At 36.8% G+C, this 21635-nt stretch overlaps 1 protein-coding gene across 1 annotated transcript in view; it reads left to right on the forward strand.

Moving 5' to 3' along the window:
• Positions 1–21635, forward strand: part of LOC124776542 (lysophospholipid acyltransferase 6) — a 139366-nt gene that overhangs the window by 101288 nt on the left and 16443 nt on the right. Inside the window, exons 3-8 of the mRNA XM_047251572.1 lie at positions 336–413; positions 4968–5059; positions 5410–5521; positions 12927–13065; positions 20572–20719; positions 21150–21355. Of these exons, the coding sequence (XP_047107528.1) occupies positions 336–413; positions 4968–5059; positions 5410–5521; positions 12927–13065; positions 20572–20719; positions 21150–21355 (775 nt within the window). The remainder of the gene's footprint in view (positions 1–335; positions 414–4967; positions 5060–5409; positions 5522–12926; positions 13066–20571; positions 20720–21149; positions 21356–21635) is intronic.

Genomic DNA, 21635 nt, shown 5'->3' on the forward strand with positions numbered 1-21635 from the left:
GCACACAGTTGTTACCAACATCAGCATGCAAAGCAACAGTGGACAACATCACGAGTGCACTTTTACCTTCTTTGTAGTTAGTTTCCATAGGTGACAATTTTTGGTCCAAAATCTTATGAAGTACGCCTAATCTCTCATACTATGTGACAGTGGTAGTCTATGTGCCTAAACATTTATTATTTTTGCTGTTAACTTAAATGGGCACCATATTTGTGTGTGTGTGTGTGTGTGTGTGTGTGTGTGTGTGTGTGTGTGTGTGTGTGTGTGTGTTGCACGTGTACCACTTGATTGATAGCCTTGTATCACATTCATTGGTCATTATTTTTCCTTCACAGGCATGCGCTACACATTGCAGGTTTACCTGCACTTTGCTACATTGTCATGCGGACACAGGATCCCCATATTATGCAAAGGTGAGAATTATTTATGTAACAAGTATAACTTCCATTATGTTAACAATTTAATTACCATTACAATGAGAAAAATGTAAACTGTTGAAGACCATTTGGGATCTCTTTGAAAAAGAATTACAGTGATATAATGTAGGTAAAGACAGATGGCTACTTTCTGTAAGGAGGACACGTCACACACACACACACACACACACACACACACACACACACACACACACACGGACACCACATGCACACATGAGTGCCAACTCCAGCATCTCAGGCCAGAATGCAAAATCATGTGGGAAGCAAGTAACAATCTGGGGGGGGGGGGGGGGGCGGCACACAAGGGGAAAGGATAGTAGTGTACAGGTGTACAGGTGTGGAGAGAGATGAACTCTGTCTGGTGAGTGTGCAGGGACTAGACTGGCAACAGGTGTGGCATCAGGAGGCTGTGGGGCAGGGAGGTAGGGAAAAATGAAGCAAAAAAGGAGAGGAGCAGGTCAAGATGGGCAGATGCATTGTCAGAGGGCTGCAAATAAATAGGGTGGGAGATGAGAATGGGGAGAACATTATAGGATGGAGGGGATGTAAACTATTGCGTGGTGGATCTGGGGACAGTATGTTGTCATAGGTTGAGGCCGGGCTGGACAACCCCATTGCTGAGTAACTCCCCCAACACAAAGCTCTTCGTTTCAGTAGCTGCTTCACAGGCTGTGGTGTCTGGATCACCAGGGAAGTGTGTTAGGACCCTTGCTGTTCATGTTGTGTATTAATGACCTAGCAGACAATATTAATATTAATAGTAACCACATGCTTTCTGCAGATGATGCAGTAATCTATAATAAAGGACTATCTGAAAAAACTCCATAAATATCCAGCAATATACATTTTAAAAAGTGCTGGAATCTAAAATTGTGCACATAACAAAATGCAGAAAAACAGTACCCTATGACTGAAATATCAGTTAGTCACAACTGGAATCAGTTGGCTTATACAAATACCTGGGTATATCAATTTGCAGTGGTTTGAAATGGAATGATTACGTAGGTTCAGTTGCAAGTAAATAAAATGGCAAATTACTCTTAATTGGTTGAATACTGCAAAAACGCGGTCAGTTTATAAAAGAGTGAGCTCACAATTCCCTTGTGTTACCCAATCTTAGAAAACTGATAAAGTGTGGGGACCTATACCAATTGAGACTAACAGGGGGTGTTGAACATATAAAAGAAGGGCAGAAGAGAGAGTAATGAGGCTTGTTTAGCTCTTGCGAGAGCATCACAGAAATTTTGAAAGAACCTGTATTGGCTGTCTATTGGAGGTAGACACCAATTATGCAGCAAAAGCCAATAGACAAAGTTTTAAGAAACAATACTAAGTGAAGAATCTAGGAATATACTTCAGATCTCTGTGTGTCACTTCTGTAGACTGCAAAAACAAGATTAGACTAATTACAGCACACAGTGAGGCATTTAAATAGTCATTATTCCTGCACTTCATGTGCGAATGGAATAGGAGGAAACCCCAATGCTTAGTAGTTACAGTGCTAAGTAGTTACTACAGGTATTCCATGGTGATTTACGGGATTTGTATGCATTATTCCTGCACTGCATGTGCGATTGGAATAGGAGGAAACTCCAATGCTTAGTAGTTTCAGTACTAAGTAGTTACTAAAGGTATTCCATGGTGATTTACGGAGTTTGTATGTACATGAGGATGTAATGTGCAGTGCAGAATTGGTGATAAACAGCACCTGTTAATTTATCCGGACAATGTATGACCATATGAATCTGTCACTCACATTTTCTGTCCATACACGATATAAAAGTGAACCTGGTGCCTCGTGTCTACTAACAGTGTTATTTTGGTTGTTCTACTGAGTTACTGATTCCAATGAACACCAGAAAGCACACCATTAATCACTCATGATGAAGAAACCTGACAGATCACCTTGCTTTCACTGTTGCTTGAGGATTTGCATCTCCTCACATGTAGTTAATGGGGTATTTTTTTATGAGTATTCCATTCCATGTGTTAACAATTTTTTATCCTGAATGGAATAAATAATCTTGTTCTTATGCTAGCAAATCTGAAAATGGTATTTACAGATTGGCCAATGAAAGTGTTAAGTCTGACAATGGTACAACTGCATTTCAGACCTTGTGAGTTTTTCTCAGTTTTAAAAATGGATTTTGTCATTTCAGTATATTAAAACATGCATTATGAAGGTACTACACATTTCTTCTGCATCCTTCCACCAATTTTAAGTTTCCTCATGAAGATATTTTAACGTAAAATTAAAAGTACATTTACTGTGAATGTTTACAATGACAATTTTGTGTGCAAGTGTTAACCAGTATCACTGAGCTTTCCTCTCAAGTGATACTAAAGAAAACGATTCATCTCATAAAAATAGAGTAATCACAATATAATAGAGAATAAGAAATTACTGAGTATTAACGACACAGCAGTATACTCTCCCTCCCCCCTGTTGCTCTCTATCATTGTTAAAACCATAACTGAGATTTCTTAAACAGTCACTAAAATAACGTTATTCCCCTGCTGAAGTACATGTTTTATGATCTGTCCAGGGAAGTATCAAAACTTGGATATTGAATAATTGACAAATACAAATCCTGTTACTTCTCACCCATGAGATCTGTATATACTCGCTTGAGAAGACCATATAAAATGAAACTTCCTGGCAGATTAAAACTGTGTGCCGGACCGAGGCTCAAACTCAGGACCTTGGTCTTTTGTGGGCAAGTGGTCTACCAAGTGAGCCACCCAAGTGTGACTCATGACCCATCCTCACAACTTTACTTCTGCAGGTACCTCATCTACCTTCCATCCCAAGTTCAAGTCTCAGTCTGGTACACACTTTTAATCTGCCAGGAAGTTTCATATCAGTGCACACTCCACTGTAGAGTGAAAATTTCATTCTGGGACCATATAAAATGCTTGCAACTACCCATTAGATGTGAAGTTAGTTTAGTAAAATAAGAAAAAAATAACATGGCCGTGATAAACAGTACCCACCATATGAAGGAGCTTCTGTGCAGTGGAGACAAACTTGGCATAAAAAGGTGTTTATTGCCATAGTTACATTTCAGTACTTGTATTTATGTTCATCAGAGGACAGCACAGAAAATCTGAATTCCCATTATGTACTTTGATTAGTGCAATGTTATTTGGTTTGATTTAAAATAGGACTAATAGTAAATTCAGAGATTTCATTTAGATTTTTTATGCTCCTAGACCAGTTGTGCAACCTTGGATGAGATGTAAATTCAGTTAAAAATTTAAACTATTGCATTTGAAACGATTAAATTAGTCTTGTGAAGCAACAATAATGAGTAGAGATTTGATGCATAATTGTCTGCTGCTGACAAATGTGTAGAGCTAATTGTTGGCATCTGAACGTGTAATCTTTTATTCTATTTTATATTTATTTTTATATTTATATCCCATAAATCCAAACTGTGAGGCATTCGCATGGATGTAGGACATGTCAGAATTATTACAAATAATACAAAAGGAATACATAAAAGTACCCCTTGCAAGAGGATATCTGGTATAAGACAAAATACACATTAATAGGTATAGAAAAAATTACATTAAAAATATGGTAGATCTTAATAGCTAAATGAAAGACACAGTAATGTTAACGGTGATTGTGAGTATCGTAATGCACAATAGCACATCAAATTAGTAAATGGAAAAAATCAATTACCGTTAACTCTACTGAAATATTCTTCTGCCGAATAGAAGGAATTATCTAATAAATACTGTTTGAGCTGTTGTTTAATTTTGGGGAGCTCATGGATAAGTAATTTTAGTGATGGTGGGAGAGGACTGAACACCTTGCAGCTTATGTAATACCTTGCAGCTCATGTAATGGACTCCTTTTTGTACAATAGTAAGGTTTTTTGATTCATAATGGAGGTCCATCTTTCTCCTGGTATTGTGAGTATGGTATGAATCATTGGTTTTGTATGATTGTCCATTTTTACCAATGAAACATAACAGGGAGTAGATATATTGGCATGCAGTTGTCAGTGTCCCTGATTTTCTGAAAAGGTTCCTGCAAGAATGCCTAGGCTGGACTCTGCTCATTATCCTGATAACTCTCTTTTGGGCAATGAATATTTTTTTGGGTAGTGGCTGATTACCCCAGAAAACTATGCCATACAGCAATAATGCATGGGAATAACTAAAATAAGCAGTTTTTGTGGTGTCTCGGTCACATACAGTGGAAATAATACGAACAGCAAATGTTGCTGAGCTGAGTTTTTTGTGGAAGTACAAAATATGTTCAGACCATTTTAGACTGTTGTCAATGTGTACACCCAGAAACTTGGTTGACTCAATTTTTAGTAACTCACTACCATTCAATGTAATACTTAATTGATCCTCAACTGTTTTCCTTACTTGGAAATGCACAAACTGGGTCTTATTAACATTTAGTGTGTCAGAAATGATAACAGTGTAACCAGAATATTGGAGAATTTTTCATATTCTGCAGTGTATCATTTCATAAGTTACAATTCACCATCCTTTTGTTTTTCTTTGTAGGATGGTGCTTGCAGTTGCCCTGATCTATCTGTCTTGCATACACCTCCACCGCCAGGTCTATGACTATGGATCATACACATTAGACATAACAGGTACAATACAAACATAAATTACATTTTATCAGATGAAGTATGGAAATGTTTAATGAGTGTACTTAGATTTTTAACATAACAAACAGAAGTGAGCAGAATGTTATTACTGATGTTATGAACAAAATATGATCCATGTGTCAAATGCAATGGTATTAAAACTGAATTAAGAATATGGAATTCGTTTATAGCAGAGATGATTAATGGTAGAAATATCTGAAATGTGTTACAGAAACATTACTAAAATACGAGAGTAGAAATTAATTACCAAATTTATGGTAGTATTTTTGTCTTCTGTTCTCATTGAAGAATTGCTATCATGTTGATTGCAACATCAAATAATTTTTGTTTAGGTCCACTTATGGTAATAACTCAGAAGGTTACAAGCTTAGCCTTCAGCCTCCATGATGGATTAACAAGGAAAGATGAAGAGCTGACTCCGAACCAGAAATACCATGTTGTGAGGTAATATTCAGAAACCACAGCTGTGGAAATGGGGAAAAACATAATATTATATTTGAAAAAGTATTATAGTTAGTTGTTAAAAATATAACTTTTAACCATCCTAAGATAATTACTAGCTAAATACACCAAAATCTTTGTTGCCTGTTAAACTGTTGTGCCTACTGTTGGATATGATGCATCTCTCCAGTCAATAATCATTTATAAAATCTTGAAAAATATTGGATAGCAAGCAATATTTTGTGTAGCTAAAATAAGTAACGAAAGAAACATTAACTTGTTATGTTTGTAAATAATTCATACACATATTTGCATGATCATAGTATCAATAATTTAAGGTTTGTGACAAATATTTACCCGCCCTTCTCTGTTGTGTGATTTCATATTAATCAGATTCTCACTCCACTCTGAAAGACCTTGATCCTGGCCAGAAAAGTTTCCATTTTGAACATATAAAGTATATTGATTTCTACTGAAACCGAAGGTAGTGCAAGTGACAAAGTTTATGCAGTACTATAAGGTGTGGAGGACACTGCAGTAGCCAGCCAGTGTGGCCGTGCAGTTCTAGGCGCTTCAGTCTGGAACCGCATGACCGCTACGGTCGCAGGTTCGAATCCTGCCTCGGGCATGGATGTGTGTGACGTCCATAGGTTAGTTAGGTATAAGTAGTTCTAAGTTCTAGGGGACTGATGACCACAGATGTTAAGTCCCATAGTGCTCAAAGCCATCTGAACCATTTTGACACTGCAGTATTATGGACAAAGTTAATGATGACTGAAAGATAGCAAACTTTTACCCTTTGCCAAAACGGAGGAAAAAGAGGATTGATTATGAAAATTGTCAAGAAAAATATTGAGTCATACTTTTTATTGACAGAACTAAAGATTCCTTCCTAAATTCTAACATGTGAGACTGTTGTCAGTATTGGAAAAAATACAACAGTGATGAAATAATTTCGGAACTCATGTCCTATCATCCTGTCCCTTGTTCTTGTCAGTGTTTTCCACACGTTTCTCTCTTCACTGATTCTGCAGATGACCTCCATATTTGTTATCTTATTCTTCCTCCTACAGCACCCTATCTCACATGCTTCAGTTCTCTTTTCCTTCATTTTCCAACAGTCCATGAAATGTCTTCCACAAATTAAGCCCTATGTTTGATTCTGGTAGACTTCTTTTGGCTAGGAACATCCTCTTTGCTTGTTCTAGTCTGCTTTTTGTGTCCTCTTTGCTGTGTCAGTTATGTATTATTTTGCTTACAAAATAGAATAATTTATTAACTTCATCCACATTGTGATCACCAGTTTTGATGTTAAATTTGCCTCACTAATTTCATTTTTGATACTCCTCATTACTATCATTGTTCTTTGATTTATTCTCATTCCATATTTTGTACTCATTAGACTCTTCACTCCATTCAACAAGTCCTGTAATCCTTTGTCAATTTTGCTGAGGTTGGCAGCATCATCTGGAATTGCAGTCACCTAAATTATAATCCCACCCTCAAACCTTTCTTTTATATTTGTCACTGCTTCTTCAATGTACAGATTGAACAGGAGGAGAAAAGGCTGCATCCCTGTCTTACACCCTTTTTAATCTGAGAATAGTCTTCCATTCCCATTGTTCACTCTTGGGTTTTGTACATATTGTATATTACCTGCCTTTCCCTACAAATTACTCCTAATTTTCTCAGAATTTCAATCATCTTGCACTACTTTACATTATTGAATACTTTTTCTATGTCAACAAATACTATAACTCTATATTGATTTTTCTTAAATCCTGCTCCCATTATCAAGCAAAACTTTGGAACTGCCTCTCTGGTGCCTTTAGCTTTCTTGAAGCCAAACTGATCGTCATTTAACAAATCCTCAATTTTCTTTTCTATTACCCAGTGAGTTTAGAAATTCTGAAAGAATGTTATCAGTCCCTTCTGTCTTATATGATCATAAGTCTTCAAAAGCTATAATAAACTCTGATCTAATACTCTATCCCCAGTGCCTTCAACATTGACTTCCATTTCTTCTTTTACCACATTATCAGACTAGTCCTTCCTATCATAGAGGCCTTAGTGTACTCTTTGTATCTGTCTGCCTTCTCCTCTTCATTTAATATTCAAATTCCCATTGCACTCTTAATGTTGCCAGCTCTGCTTTTAATATCACAGAAGACTGTTTTGACTTTACTATGTGCTGAATTGGTACTTCTGACAATCTCATTTTTGGTTCTTCACATTTTTTCTGCAGCCATTTTGCTTTGGTTACCATGCAGTTCCTATTTTCCTAAGTGATCTATGTTGCTATATTCCTGCCATTCCCTAAACATTTTTTTGTTCTTCTTTCTTTGGTTGATCAGTTGCAGTATATGTTCTGTTACCTAAGGTTTCTTCATAGTTACTGCTCTTGTGCCATATTTGGTCAGCCTAACTTCTGTGATGACCCTTTTTAGCCCTAAATAGATGAGGTGACTTTCCTGCAACATACAATAAGAGGTGTGGTCCCTGAGACCCCTGTGCTTAAAATGAGATTTAAGACTTCATTTATTGTAATTTATTAATTTAACTGGTATAACATTTATTTTCACAATTATTTAAATGTTGTTTAAGTAGCCATTGCTCATGATATGGCACTAAATAAAGCCTGCATTATTTTAGTTTTTATCACACAAACTCACATACTTCCATGTGTTTTTTTTTAAACAGTACACATAAACTAATTGTTAGAGAACCAAAGTTGAAATTCTGAAAAATTATAGTATCTCTGCAGCAAGTAAATTTTCATATAAATTTTCAGAGTTTAAATTTCACATAAAAATTGCCCTCAATTAGCAGTAAAAAAAGTCTGCAAAACTGAGATTCAATGCTGGGATCTACAGTTTTCTTTGCCACAGCTCAGAAAAAAATTGATTTAAACTAACACTTCAAGTATTTTATTTGAGCAACAGAAAGATCCCCATTGCCACTGCCCTGCACTGTTTCCTCTGAATGATACTCTTGTTTACTAGCAGAACTATGATCATTGGCTGATACAAAATTGCTGTCTTCTTTGTCTATTTCTTGATCTATATCGCTGACACCTTCCTTCATCCACCAACCAGCAATTTCATCGGACTTAAAACTGACAAGTTCCTCTGAATAAATTTTCTGCTATTCCACAGAAAACGTGTATGTAGTACATGAGATGCAGCCTAGGAAACCCCAATATGTGGCAACAAACATGTGTCAACAACAAACGAAGAAGGCAACAATACAAGTGACAGAAAACATTGTATGGTAGTCAATTTAAGGAGGGTAGAGGGTGGTATGGACGCATTCTGCAAGAACTGGTGTTAGAGAGTGAGTTCAAGGATTTTCAAGCGGACTGAGTGACCACATATCATGAGTTAAGGGTTAGAACTGCCTACAATGGCATTCAGTGTCACAGTATTCACAGTCTTAGAGAACTTCATCATTTCCCAGTACTTCATTATCCTACTTCATTGATTCTTCCAAATGACCAACAATCCAACATCCGATTTTGGAATATATGCCAGAACATGGTGTAATCCAGCTGGAATCTTCCTGTATCCTGGCCTTTTCCAGGTATACATCCTCCCCTTTTGGTGTTTGAAAATTGTATTCACTACTACCATTTGCAATTTATTGCAGGTCTCAGTTCGTCTTTTTCCTCTCTCTTTACTACTACCAAGCCCGTATTTCCCATAACTTTTTCTTCTTTTTGTTCCCCTTCTGTCAGGTACCAAAACCCCATGATTATTAAATTGTCATTGCCACTTACATACTGATTTACTCATCCAGTATCCTAATATACTTTTCTTACCTCTTCATCCTCTGTTTGTGATGTTGGCACCTGAACTATTACTGTTGGTGTTGGATTGCTGTTGATTCTGATGAGAATAACTCTATCATTGAACTGTTCACACTTACTCATTCTCCACCAAGCTTTGTACACATAATAATCCCACTTCCATTATGCCATTTTCTGCTGCTACTGATGTTATCTTATATTTGTCTGACCAGAAAGCTTTTAAGTTCTTTCCATTTGACTTTACGTTATTCATATTCCATGTTACATTTACAATAGTTCATAATACGTTTTCTGTGGTTCATAATAAATTTGGAATTTCACACAAAATTTACAAAGTTCACTATCAGACTCAGTGTACTTCTTCACTCTGAAGAGAACATTGCTCATCTTAGGGCAGACTGTATAAATGTCATTGGCTAGACAGCAATTTTGATCTTAGTACAGAAAAGGAAACTGGTTCACATATTCGATATATTGTATAACACTAAACCTGGATCAACTGAACACAGTCCAGTATTGGTCTACCAGGATTGGACAAAATATGGAAACACTGTTAGAAATGCATGCTTGGAAATAAATGCATATGCTAGCCAAGCCTGCAGGTGGCATTGTTTGTATCTGACCATGAAGGCACCTGTGCAGTGTCCTCAATACCTTGCAAGTGTCAGTCACGGTCAGAATAATGGTATGTGTAGTTGTGAGTGCAATATATCAGAGCTAATTGAATTCGAACACAGGCAAATTGTTGGCACTCGTATGGTGAAGGCTTCCATAATGAAGGTACCATATCGAAGACTTATATCACTTACATGGAAAGTGGAAAAACACCATCCACTAAGTGACAACACAGATGAAAGTGTGTGTTAAGTGATTGTGACAGATGGCCATTGAAGAGGACTGGGGAAAAAAAATTATAGGACAACAGCTGAAAAAGTCACTGCAGAACAGGATGTTGCATGTGCAAACCCTTCATAAGCTTGGAAGTGCTGGGCAAACTGGAATTCCAAAACCACTTATTAGTGATGCAAATACCCATAACAGGAAATGTGCCAAAGCCATAAAATGTGGAATGCAGAGCAAAGGAAGACAGCCATTTTGTCGTATGAGTCTTGTTTCATAGTGTTTTCAACTTCTGGCCAAGTTTATGTATGGCCTATTCTCTCTCTCATTTATGATGCAAACTGCTTGCTGCTAAGAGTGAAATATGGTGGGTGTCTGGTGATGCCATATCATGCTATTCCATGGGCTGCAAGTTTACTCTGCAAGATCACAGTATTGTCAAGAATAATGTGACCATTTTGACTGATCAGGTCCATTGCTAGAATATTTGTTCCCCAGTGGTGATTCTGTGTTCCAAGACAAAAGGGCCCCTGTTAACACAGTTTTAATCATCCAGGACTCTTTTGTAAGTACAAGGATGAATTGTTGCATCTTCCATGGGCACCAAATCTCGATGTTATTGAGCCTTTGTGATCTACTTTGGAGAGAAGGGTGTGTGATCGCTACTCACCTCCTTCATCATTACATGAACTTGCCTTTATTGTCCAGGGGGAATTGTATAATATTCACTTGAAGACCCTATAGTAGCTGTATTTATCCATTCCAAAATGACAGGAAGTTGTTTTGAATGCCAGCGGTTTTCCTACACCAATTGGGAATTGTGATGTGATGTGTTGTTGGTCTTCCTGTATTTTTGCACACCTCCTGTAAATTAGCATAAGACACACCTGGCAACAGCACATAGCAGTTTATATGATTATCATGCTTTGACCACAGATATTAACTGTTCATTGTGGATACACAGTATTTATTTTTGAAGATTCCATTTTGGAAAAATATAGAAAAATGAGTGGCAGAATTTCCTCAAACTTCTTAAAGAAACTTCTCCATAGCCAAATGACATTGAAATAGTCAGTAAAGCAAGCAAAAAGAAATTTCTCTGTGCTTAAAGCTCTTGAACACAAAATGCTGACCACCTCAGTGGGAATTGACAGTTGCATATTCTTATGTTACAGTCTGAAAATTTTGTGTAGTCATAATTACTTTTATAATCAGTACTGTAGGGAATACATCATTTGGCAGCTGATAATTCATGACCACTGTCTTCTGCCTTTGGTGTTATGGCTGATTTGACTGTGGGCTGAAACTGTAGATGACTGTGAGGTCATACCAGTCGTTCAGTTGTTTGCTGAGCATGATGCAAACATATATATTGCAGATTGCGATTATGAATGTAGGCTGATTTGTGTGTTTAAATAATTCCCATGCTTTAAAGCCATTGTTATTCAATGTTAATGGAACTATTGCCACTGAGAGAAACAGAGACATACATTTGCAGTGTCTGCTTAGGTAGAACTCTCATAAACCAACAGTTCATTTGACCACCACAATTATTTATTGGATGTGGTTCCCTTCTTAGGCCTTTGAACAAACTTTCACATCCAGATATATGAGGACCAACATTTTAACTCTGAAGAATGTTCTAAGTTGGCAATTTATGTATTAAAAATCATTTCCAGGGATGTCAAAAAGTGTATAGTTGTCATAGTGGTTTATATACATATTTAGTAGTTGAAAATTTATTACGAATTGTGTAGTTACTAAATACTTCAAGAATATAAGAGACTGCCCCCCCCCCCCCTCCACACACACACACATGCACAAACATGCAAAACTGTGTCCCTACATAGTGTCGGCTGGATGCACAGTGCAGCTCAGTAGATGGACTAAGATGGAGTGGAGGTTGTATCAGGTGGGATCAGTGGAGGCAGAAAGAGGCCGAGTCAGGAAGAGGGTTGGGGGGTGCATAGCTAGTAGCTCAGAGGGAGGCAGCCTGTTTCTTGGCTAGGAATGCGGGAGGGATGGTTGGCATGTGTACAGGCTAGGCATGTGATGCATGGGTACTGGAGCAAGTGGGGAATCAGTGCATGATGAAGGTTCTGTGGAGAGGTGAGTTGGGAGGGGGTGATCTGCAGAGCTATGTGAAATTAGCAAATAAACTTTGAAAAACAATTAATAATGCCTGATCTTTTTTTATTGACGTTTTTACAACGTAAGTTTCTAAGATCAAATAGATATGAGTTGTTGTTCCCTTCTTCTTTTGTGCTAATTCTTTATAAAGACAGCTTTGCTCATATAACAATCTAGGAGATAATCTCACATGCTCATCAATTGTTCTGTGGTAGCACAGTGTAAGCAAAATCATTTGGAGCAAAGGGGACAGGGAGGAGGGTGGCAGAGGTGTGAACTGGAGTGGGGGGGGGGGGGGGGGGAGGAGGAGGCATTAGCAAGATAAAATGTAGTGAACATACGGTTTTTCAGAAACCATTCAGAATAATATGTAATCTGCATGATCTTTTCTATTCAAGTGGCCTTTTTATTGTCTCCAAATACGCACTTTTCCTCCCACAGTACCTTGTCTGTTAATAATAAGGGATGGCTTACAAATATTTATTATTCTCCTGTAGTAATTACCCTCACTGTAATGAAAGATACAAACAGTGCATTTATTAGTTGTAAAGTGCTAACAGATGCATGTAAGAATGTATTGCATCGTTGTTCTGTTTGTTTCAAGCTACCCTGTGTGTTGTGTTATTGTGGTAGGAAGATGCCCACGGCCTTGGAGTACTTCAGCTACATGTTCCATTTCCAAGCACTCATGTGTGGACCTGTCATATTCTACAGAGATTACATTGACTTCATACATGGGCACAACCTCTTCAAGCACCCATCACCAACCTCAGTATGTAACTTCTGTTTGTTTTACTGCATAACTATAGTGTATTATAACTACTTATAAGACTGTTTAATCCAACTTTAAAATGAGCCACCTCTACAATGTAGTATATTGTGCTATTAAGTAATTTTAAGCAAATGTAGTGATTCTCAGTGAACCTGCAATGTCAGAGGAGAGATTTGGTGTTCAAAAGGGACAAGCTCTCAGAAAAGATTAATTTACTGTATTTATTTATTATAGAGTCCTAACCATAGCCACTTAAAACATAGCACAGTTTCAAACAAGGCTGGAGACATCTTACACATCAAATTTAGGAGAGAACCACTATTCAAATAGTGAAAATAATGTGATTAGATAGCTAAAAAAAAAAAAATAATCTGCTCACCAAGCAGTGGCAGGAGAGTAAACATGTAAAAAGAATTAAATTTTACAAGCTTTTGCAGCCAGTGGTTCCTTCATCTGGCAGAAAGGTTGAAAGGAAGAAATAAGGGTGATGGAAAAAGACTGGTGAGTTTTACGAAAACTCTATCCTTTTTCCTAAACTTCATCAGTCCTTTTCCATCACCTCTTTTCCTCCCCCTTCAACATTTGTGACAGAAGCAGGATCCACTGGCTCCGAAGCTTGCACACTTTAATACTTTTTATGTGTGTTCTCCTTCCACTTCTTTGTGAGTAGATCTTTTATCTATCCACTTACATTATGTTTTTAAAAGTTGATTATTTTCATTGATTTGTTCACGTAGTGATTATTACAAGATGAGGTAAGAACTTGAAAATTGTGAGGGACATATGCGTAGTCTTTGTCAGCTAAAACAGGCCAGATACTAATGACAGCAAAGACCACTGGGAATCCAGTGTTAAGAGAAACATGCTAAAGTTAAGTGTATCTTCATTTCTCTGAGTTAGTTAATTATCTGTACTATTTACCACCTTTCACACACACATCCCATTTTAGTGTATAACTTCTGAAAAAGGTACTTTTGATTTTGAAAGTTAAGTTTTGTAGTTTTGTTGTTCTGTCAGCGCATGAGTGTTTTGCTCCTGTGGGCTTATTAGAAATATAAGAATGTAAAAGTTTGTCATTGATAGAGACCATTCCCTACTCCAAATGCTAAATCTCTTCCCCCAAGCTTTCTGTCATTCCCTCTTACGCTTTAATTATGCCTAGCGTATATCTGGACCAGTAAATGAAAACTTACCAGTAATAAAAAAATATTATCTTATCAGTATTCTCCAAAACTGTTGTGAATATCTCTGAGAAAAATTAGGTTGACAACCATCTTGAATCAGTCTTGAGACTGTCCTTCAAAACAAAATGGCATCTAGTTAGATTAACCCTCACTGGGGGAGGGATTGGTGGGGGGGGGGGGGGGAGGGATATTGGAGGTGGGGGGGGGGAGATAGAGATACAGAGAGAGAGAGAGAGAGAGAGAGAGAGAGAGAGAGAGAGAGAGAGAACAACAACAGTATGCACATGTGTATTCATCACGGAAAGCTGAAACTCTGAATGATTGTAACAAACAAAGGAACTTGGATTTTACATTTAAAATATTCAAATAAGAAATTTATGAGTTCCTTCAGAGTTTCATAACTTGTATGTTTCACTATGTAAAGCTACAGATGAAGCTTTGTTTTCAAAGTATATTGTGAATCATTCTACTTTTACCACCACACTGTTACGTTTTCTTTTCTTTTTGCTATTCTTCAAGACTTAGCCTTTAATTTGAGTCCATATAAGCTGCTTAGAATTAAAATGGATGCAATATGGTGGCAGGCTCAGAACTCTGCAGCCATATTTTTAACCAACTCGTACGTTACATTCATATGCAAATGTAGTTCATTCAGAGCCACAAGAACCAATAAATTATCCTTTTTAAAATCATTTGATATGGAAATATTCTTTCAAGTCACCAGTTGAAGACATCCTGTTTTCTGGAGGCAACCGTAATAGCCTTGTGAAATACGTCTAGTAGTACAAGGAATTGTCTATAACAATTAGCGAATATTTACTTCTTAAGTTTTCAATGCAAAATCATCAAGCCACTGCTGAGAGGTGTTTTCATTCATTTCTTCATGGTATTTAACAGTTTACTTTTTAAACATTATAAAATTTTCCACCAATGTAATGAGTTTAGTCTCTCTTAGCAGTGTCCTGCCCCTCTGCAACCACCATGACTCCAGGTTGGGCAGATTTGGGGTTTGTGGCTCACTAGGTGATGTATAAATTCCTCATTGCAGGGACTGTACACTGAAAACTCTTCATCTCCTCACTGGTGAGAGACAACATTCCAGTGTAAAGAGGTAATTTATAAGTGAACATGTAAGTTGTAGCATTTTGTCATCAATGCATATGTCCACCTGCTTAGCGGAGTGGTAATGTGCTTGCCTCCCATGCAGCGTACCCGGGACAGATTCTGAACTGGTTTGGAGATTTTCTCCACTCGTGGAGTGCATGTTGTGTTGTCCTCATTATCCAGCATGCAAGTCACCCAGTGTGGCGTCGACTGAAATAAGACTTGCACTTGGCGGCCAAACTTTCCCAGATGGAGCCTCCCGACCACCAATGCCACACAATCATTTCATTTTTGTCACTGCTTATTATAGGCATGGGGACTCTGAAAACTTGTGTTAAAAGTACATACAGTTAAAATATATCCCAATTGGTAGGGCATGACTGTGGAACACATGCTCTAGAATACTCACGTGCTCTGTGAAATATTCATTTACTTTTCTGAAGCAGTGTGGCATCTGGAGAAGGATCCAGTTACAGGTCATTTTTGATAATGCAATCAAAATGATTTCACAAGATGAGTCAGGTTTCACTTCTGTGAATTTAAGTTGCTTGGCTGCACAAAACATTTTGTGGTTTCCTAAAAACCCTGAAGCAACAATCTTTTCAAATATTTGATCTACTTTCTGCACTTTGTTTCTCCTTTCTGAATGAGTTGGAAACATACATATGATTAACAACAGTTATTTTGCAATAACGGAGGCAACACCAAATTATATGTCAACTCACCATTATATCTAGCAAAACCAAATAGAAAATGTGAGACTGTTTCTGGCTTGCATTCACTCACCATGACTGCTACCAGAACAAGAAAAACAAGTAACAAATGTTTGAAAATATAATATTATTGTGTAGATAAAACAATCTACTCACCAAGTGGCAGCAGGAGAACACACACACACACACACACACACACACACACACACACACACACACACACACACACACACACACAAAGATATTTAAATCTTCAAGCTTTTGGAACTAGTGACTCCTTCTTCTGGCAGAAGTGTTGAAGGGGAAGGGAGAGGGGTGAGAGAAAAGGACATATTTTGTTTTTCTCCTTCCATCAGTGACAAATGAAAATGAATTGGCAGCAGAGATATATTTTCTCAAGTGAGCACCTAATGGATATGGAAAGGAACACATAAAACAATAATAGTAATAATATGAGGGGAAGTCAAAAAGTAAAGGGACTTCTGCAATTTCTCACTATAGGGCTTGGTAACACTGCTTGTATGGAGGTCTGAAGTATTGTCATCTGCAACAGTTCTATACAAAGTATCACTATTATTCCTGCATTAGTTGTTGTATTGTAGCAGGCCACGGAACATGGCAGCCTCATTGTTGATCTGCACCAAGGAGGAAATGAGGGCAATGGTTTGCTTTTTGTGTGTGGAAAAGTGTTAAACCTGCAGAAATTATTCATTCAATGCAAGTACAGTATGGTGACAACTGTTTGTCATGAAATTAGATCTAGGAATGAATAGAGTGCTTCAAACAGGGAACAATTTCTCTAGGGGACAAGGGAAGATTGAGCAGGCCATTGACATCAACAACCAAGGACAATTTGGAAGTCTTTGAAGGTATGGTGATGGAAAACAGATGAATCACAGTGATCAAAATTGCCAGTACCCCCTTTACATCTCAGTCATGGTTCAGTCTAATCCATCTTACATGACAGGCTAAATTTTCAGAAAGTGTGTGCAAGGTGGATACCAAAAGATACCAAAAGAAATGTCAGTGCATCATAAGATGCAAAGAATGGACATCTTTTGCAAACATCTGATCCATTACTATCAAACGAGAAATGGATTTTTACAGCATATTGTTATTGTAGATGAAACGTGGGCACATCATTACTAACTGGAAAGTAAGGCTGAAAGCACAGTTTTCAAACACCATCATCACCAGAAGTTAAGAAATTTAAAAATTAGCCATCAGCTGATGAGATTATGCTAACACTATTCTGGGACATGGAAAGTGTGGTAGCTGTTCCTTTCACCCCAAGAGGAAAAACTGTGTACAGTGAGAACTACTGTGATGTGTTGCAAACTAAACTGAAAGCTGCAAACAGACTCATATGTTGCGGAAAACTGCAAAAAGATGTCATCCTGCAGCAAGGTAATGCTCAGACACATTCTGCCAAACAGATGACCAAAATAATAAAGGAGTTGGGATTTGAATTGCTGAAACACCTGACATATTGGCCAGACTTGATTCCAACTTGTTTTCATAGTTTGGTCCATTAAAGGAAGTGCTTTGGGGAAGGTTTGCAACTGATGCAGAAATCAGTGATGTGCTGCAAATTTGGTTACAGGTGCAACAAAAAAACTTTTTCTGACAGAACCAAAAAACTTGTGTAACTTTGGACAAAGCACAGTGAAGAGCAGGGAGGATATGTAGAAAAATAATGTATGTTCCAGTTTTCAATCATTAGAGTAATATTCCTTTTCTCAAGAGTTCCTTTACTTTTTGACTTTCGTTCGTAATAATGATAGTGTTACATTACAACCATGAAACTAAATGGGGGTTTAATGTCACAGTGGGGGAGGGGGGAGGTTTGAGTTTCCAATTAACTTGTGCATTTTATAATTTCATGAGTGTTTTCTTAAGTTCTTATTGCTATTATTTATATTATGTTAATTAGCTGCTGTTCACATGTTACTGATTGCTTACTGATCAAAGAATAACAATATCTACTAGGTAGAAGGGAGACATGTTGACAATGAACACTGATACTTGTTTCACTGTTAAAAGAATTGTCATCCTTCAATTACAAAATTTGGATAACGAAAAGCTTTTTTCCTTATGTATATATTCCTTTGAATCTGCAGAGAAAGAAAACTGTGTAGAGACTCACATCCATGGTTTTTGCTGGAAAAGTGTTTCTTATAATGTGATCATGATTAGCTCACAGATTTATATAAAATATTCAAAATAAATAAATAAAGAATGAGGTGAAACTAAAGCTACGTTATTTTCCGACAATACAAAATTATCAAAACGTATTCAAATAATCATCCTACTTTAGAGGCAGACTTTTCATGATTAAACAGTCAGGTTTTCAAAGATTATACAAAGATTTTTGCTGAATAATTTGATGCAAGGAATCCATAACCTCTACCTGCTTATTTTCAAGCAATTTGTGGTTCATATATTTCATTCATTGTGCATCTATTAGTATTCTTTTTCATGGAATTATTTACAGAACACATTGTGTATGAATGAGTGAATGAACTGCACATGTAAAGTCTCTGACTGTAATATTAAGAATCAGTAAGGAAATACAGTAAGTAAAGTTGTATGGCACTCTTAGCTAGAAGGCTGCAAGGGCTAGGTCCAGCAACCTAGTGGCGAAGGTTTCCTTTCCTCACAAACAATGGCATCATTTCCTTCAGGAAATTTAAGCACTGTAGTGCAAGTGTACATGTTAAGGAGAGGTCATTGCCAAAGAATGCATGGAGAATTTTAGTGTCATGTTTGTATTATGACGAGCATTGGAACATGGTCTATTCCTTTTGAGTAGCTGACGCAGAGCTAGGTCGCTTGTTGGTGAGACACTGCTCACATTTAGGATGATGGGAATTGAGATACTCATCTCACCATCCAGATTTTGGGTATCTGTGTTTTGTTCAAGGCAAAGTACACACCTAATTTCCTTTCCCAACCAGAGCTCCATCTCTAACGACCTCATGTTAATGGGACATTAAACTCTAATCTTCTTTGATGAAAAGTTATCGTTTCCAGCTGGGTAGCAGTGTTTCTTTTCTTAGAATCACCACAGCGGTACCTCTGCACTCTTTGTCTCCATCCAGTGGATCATCACCTTAACAGTGTCACATCACATGCCATGATTTCATAATATTGCAGAGCAGTTTGGAATTTAATCCAGGGTACTGGCTCCAAATCTGACCAAAAACTGGAAGTGAAATTTTTGCTGCCACTAGGATTTGAATCAGCTACCTCCTTCTAAGTTGAACATAGTTTCACAAGCCTTCATTATCAATAAAAATAAGTTATTGAAATTACACTTTTTTGCCTTTGATATCGTTCATGCAGAAGAGAGAACTAAAACTTATCAAACATTATACGAGTAATACAATAACATCCCGAAAAATCATGTAAATCTTTGCTACAGCCCTCCTCGACATCTGTTGTTATTTTACAGCACTGTTCTTAAAACATTAAATTAAATGGTGCAGTGGTTTAGAAATGTCACATTCAGTATGAGGATGATTCTATGCCTCATCTGACTTAGATGATTTAAATTTCTATGATTTCCTTAAATCACTTCAGGTGATTGGTGGAATGTTGGATTACCAAAAATTTACCAAGTTTTTGTTCCATTTTTGTCCAAGAGCTATTAATCCATCTCTCTTATGACAGCATCATGAAGAAAGTGTTTGTATGTTCTATTAAACACCCCAATACATAGTATCATTATAAAAACCATAAGTCATTCATTAGTTATCTTCTGAGATGATCGGGGGCTCACATTGAGTAGCTTCAAATACATCTAGAACAAAGTTACAATAATTTTAATGTTACTTTTACAATATTAAACTGATGTAACTGACTGTCCACATGCCACTCAGCAAGCAGCACACAATCCTTAATATTTAGAAGAAAATTAGGTAATAATAGAAAGGTGACAGGCTGTATGTAAGCCATTTGTGGAATATATGAGAATTCTTTTCTTCACATTACCATTCCAAAATCAAACAAAAATTACTCCATGTCAGGAAAGCTCAGAAGCTTATCTCCCCAATAAATACTACTTTGATAAACTTATTACAAAGCATATTCAGATTTGAGTTCTATTTCATGTCATTTCTGGTCAAAGGCACCATTTATTTCTCCAAAAGAACATGTTAACATCACAAATGCTATACAACTGAGTGCTGTGCACTAAAGTGTCAAATTTTGACAGTTAGCTTCCCTCATAGAAAACTACTACAGTTAACATTAAGGTTTTCTTTATCTTACCCCCTTATTCAGTGACTAAAAAGTGCCTGCATAAATCTCTTTTTCAGCATTCTTTCCTCCATCTGATGGCACAGCAGTTTTGATTGGTGGCCTGTGCTTTTTCTTCTTTGTCTTCTTCACAAGTATGTGGTAACTGCTGTGGCCTTTTAGCTCCAGTAGTTACCAGACTAAGTGGGGCATTGAGTGTTATTCTATGAAAACTTTTGAAGTTATTTTATTGTTTTCATTTCCAGGGAGCACTGGACAGAAATTCAAATAGCAGTAAAGTAGTGCTGGAACCATCACCATGTCTTGTGGTTCTCAAGAAGGTTACCTGTTCACTGCTCTGTGCTTTATTCTTCGTAAAACTGATTCCATCATTTCCCATCACAAGAGTAAAAGGTATTTCTTTTACAGATAGTTTTCTATTAGACTATGTTGATGCCTTTTTTTTTAATTTTTACTTCATGTTTAAATTGTGCAAAGAGTCTATGAGAATTTTTCCTTCTTCTCTTTGGGTTATTTATACGACGACTCTTACTCAGTATGCATATATCTTATACATTTCTTATACCTTAGAGTATAGTATGTTTTTGTACAATTTATCGGCTAAATGGCAGATTATTTGTGAAACAAATTCACTTTTATCTTCCTTCCTTCCTACAAATCTTTCTCCAACTTTTACCATGAATAATCTTAACAAATTTTTAGAAAAATTAAAAAAAATGTGGTTATTATAATAAAAAAGAAATTACTCATTTTGAGCAGTTGGCAGTCACAGCAGCAACATAGATCCTATCAGCTCCAGACTAGTTTCTTATTTATTTTTCAGAATCAGACTTTGTGGAGGAGGCATCATTAGCTGAGAAGACTATGTACCTGATAGCAGCAACTTCTCTAGTCAGACTTAAGTATTACCATGCCTGGCTCTTAGCAGATGCAATTTGCAATGCTGCAGGGCTGGGATTCAATGGCTACGATAAGGATGGTAATCCTCATTGGGATCTTATCTCAAATGTAGATATTTTAAAGTTTGAGGTATGTAGCATAGTTTTTTTTACTGAAATTTCTTTATTCTTTCTTAGTTGTTATAAAATATAACCATTTACAGTTTTCAAGACTTGTTTGTAAAAATAGTGTTAGATAGAAAATACAGCAATTAAAGGAAATTTAAAATGATTGAAAATAATTTCAGATGATAATAAAGAAAAAAGAAACACTTTCTTAATGTTCTGTAACTATTATTTATTATGTTGTAACCACAGTAAAATAACATGCAGCCCACTGATATATCTCTCATATTTGGGTAAGTCATACA

This window comes from Schistocerca piceifrons, chromosome 2 (assembly GCF_021461385.2).
Source record: "Schistocerca piceifrons isolate TAMUIC-IGC-003096 chromosome 2, iqSchPice1.1, whole genome shotgun sequence".
NCBI lineage: Eukaryota > Metazoa > Arthropoda > Insecta > Orthoptera > Acrididae > Schistocerca > Schistocerca piceifrons.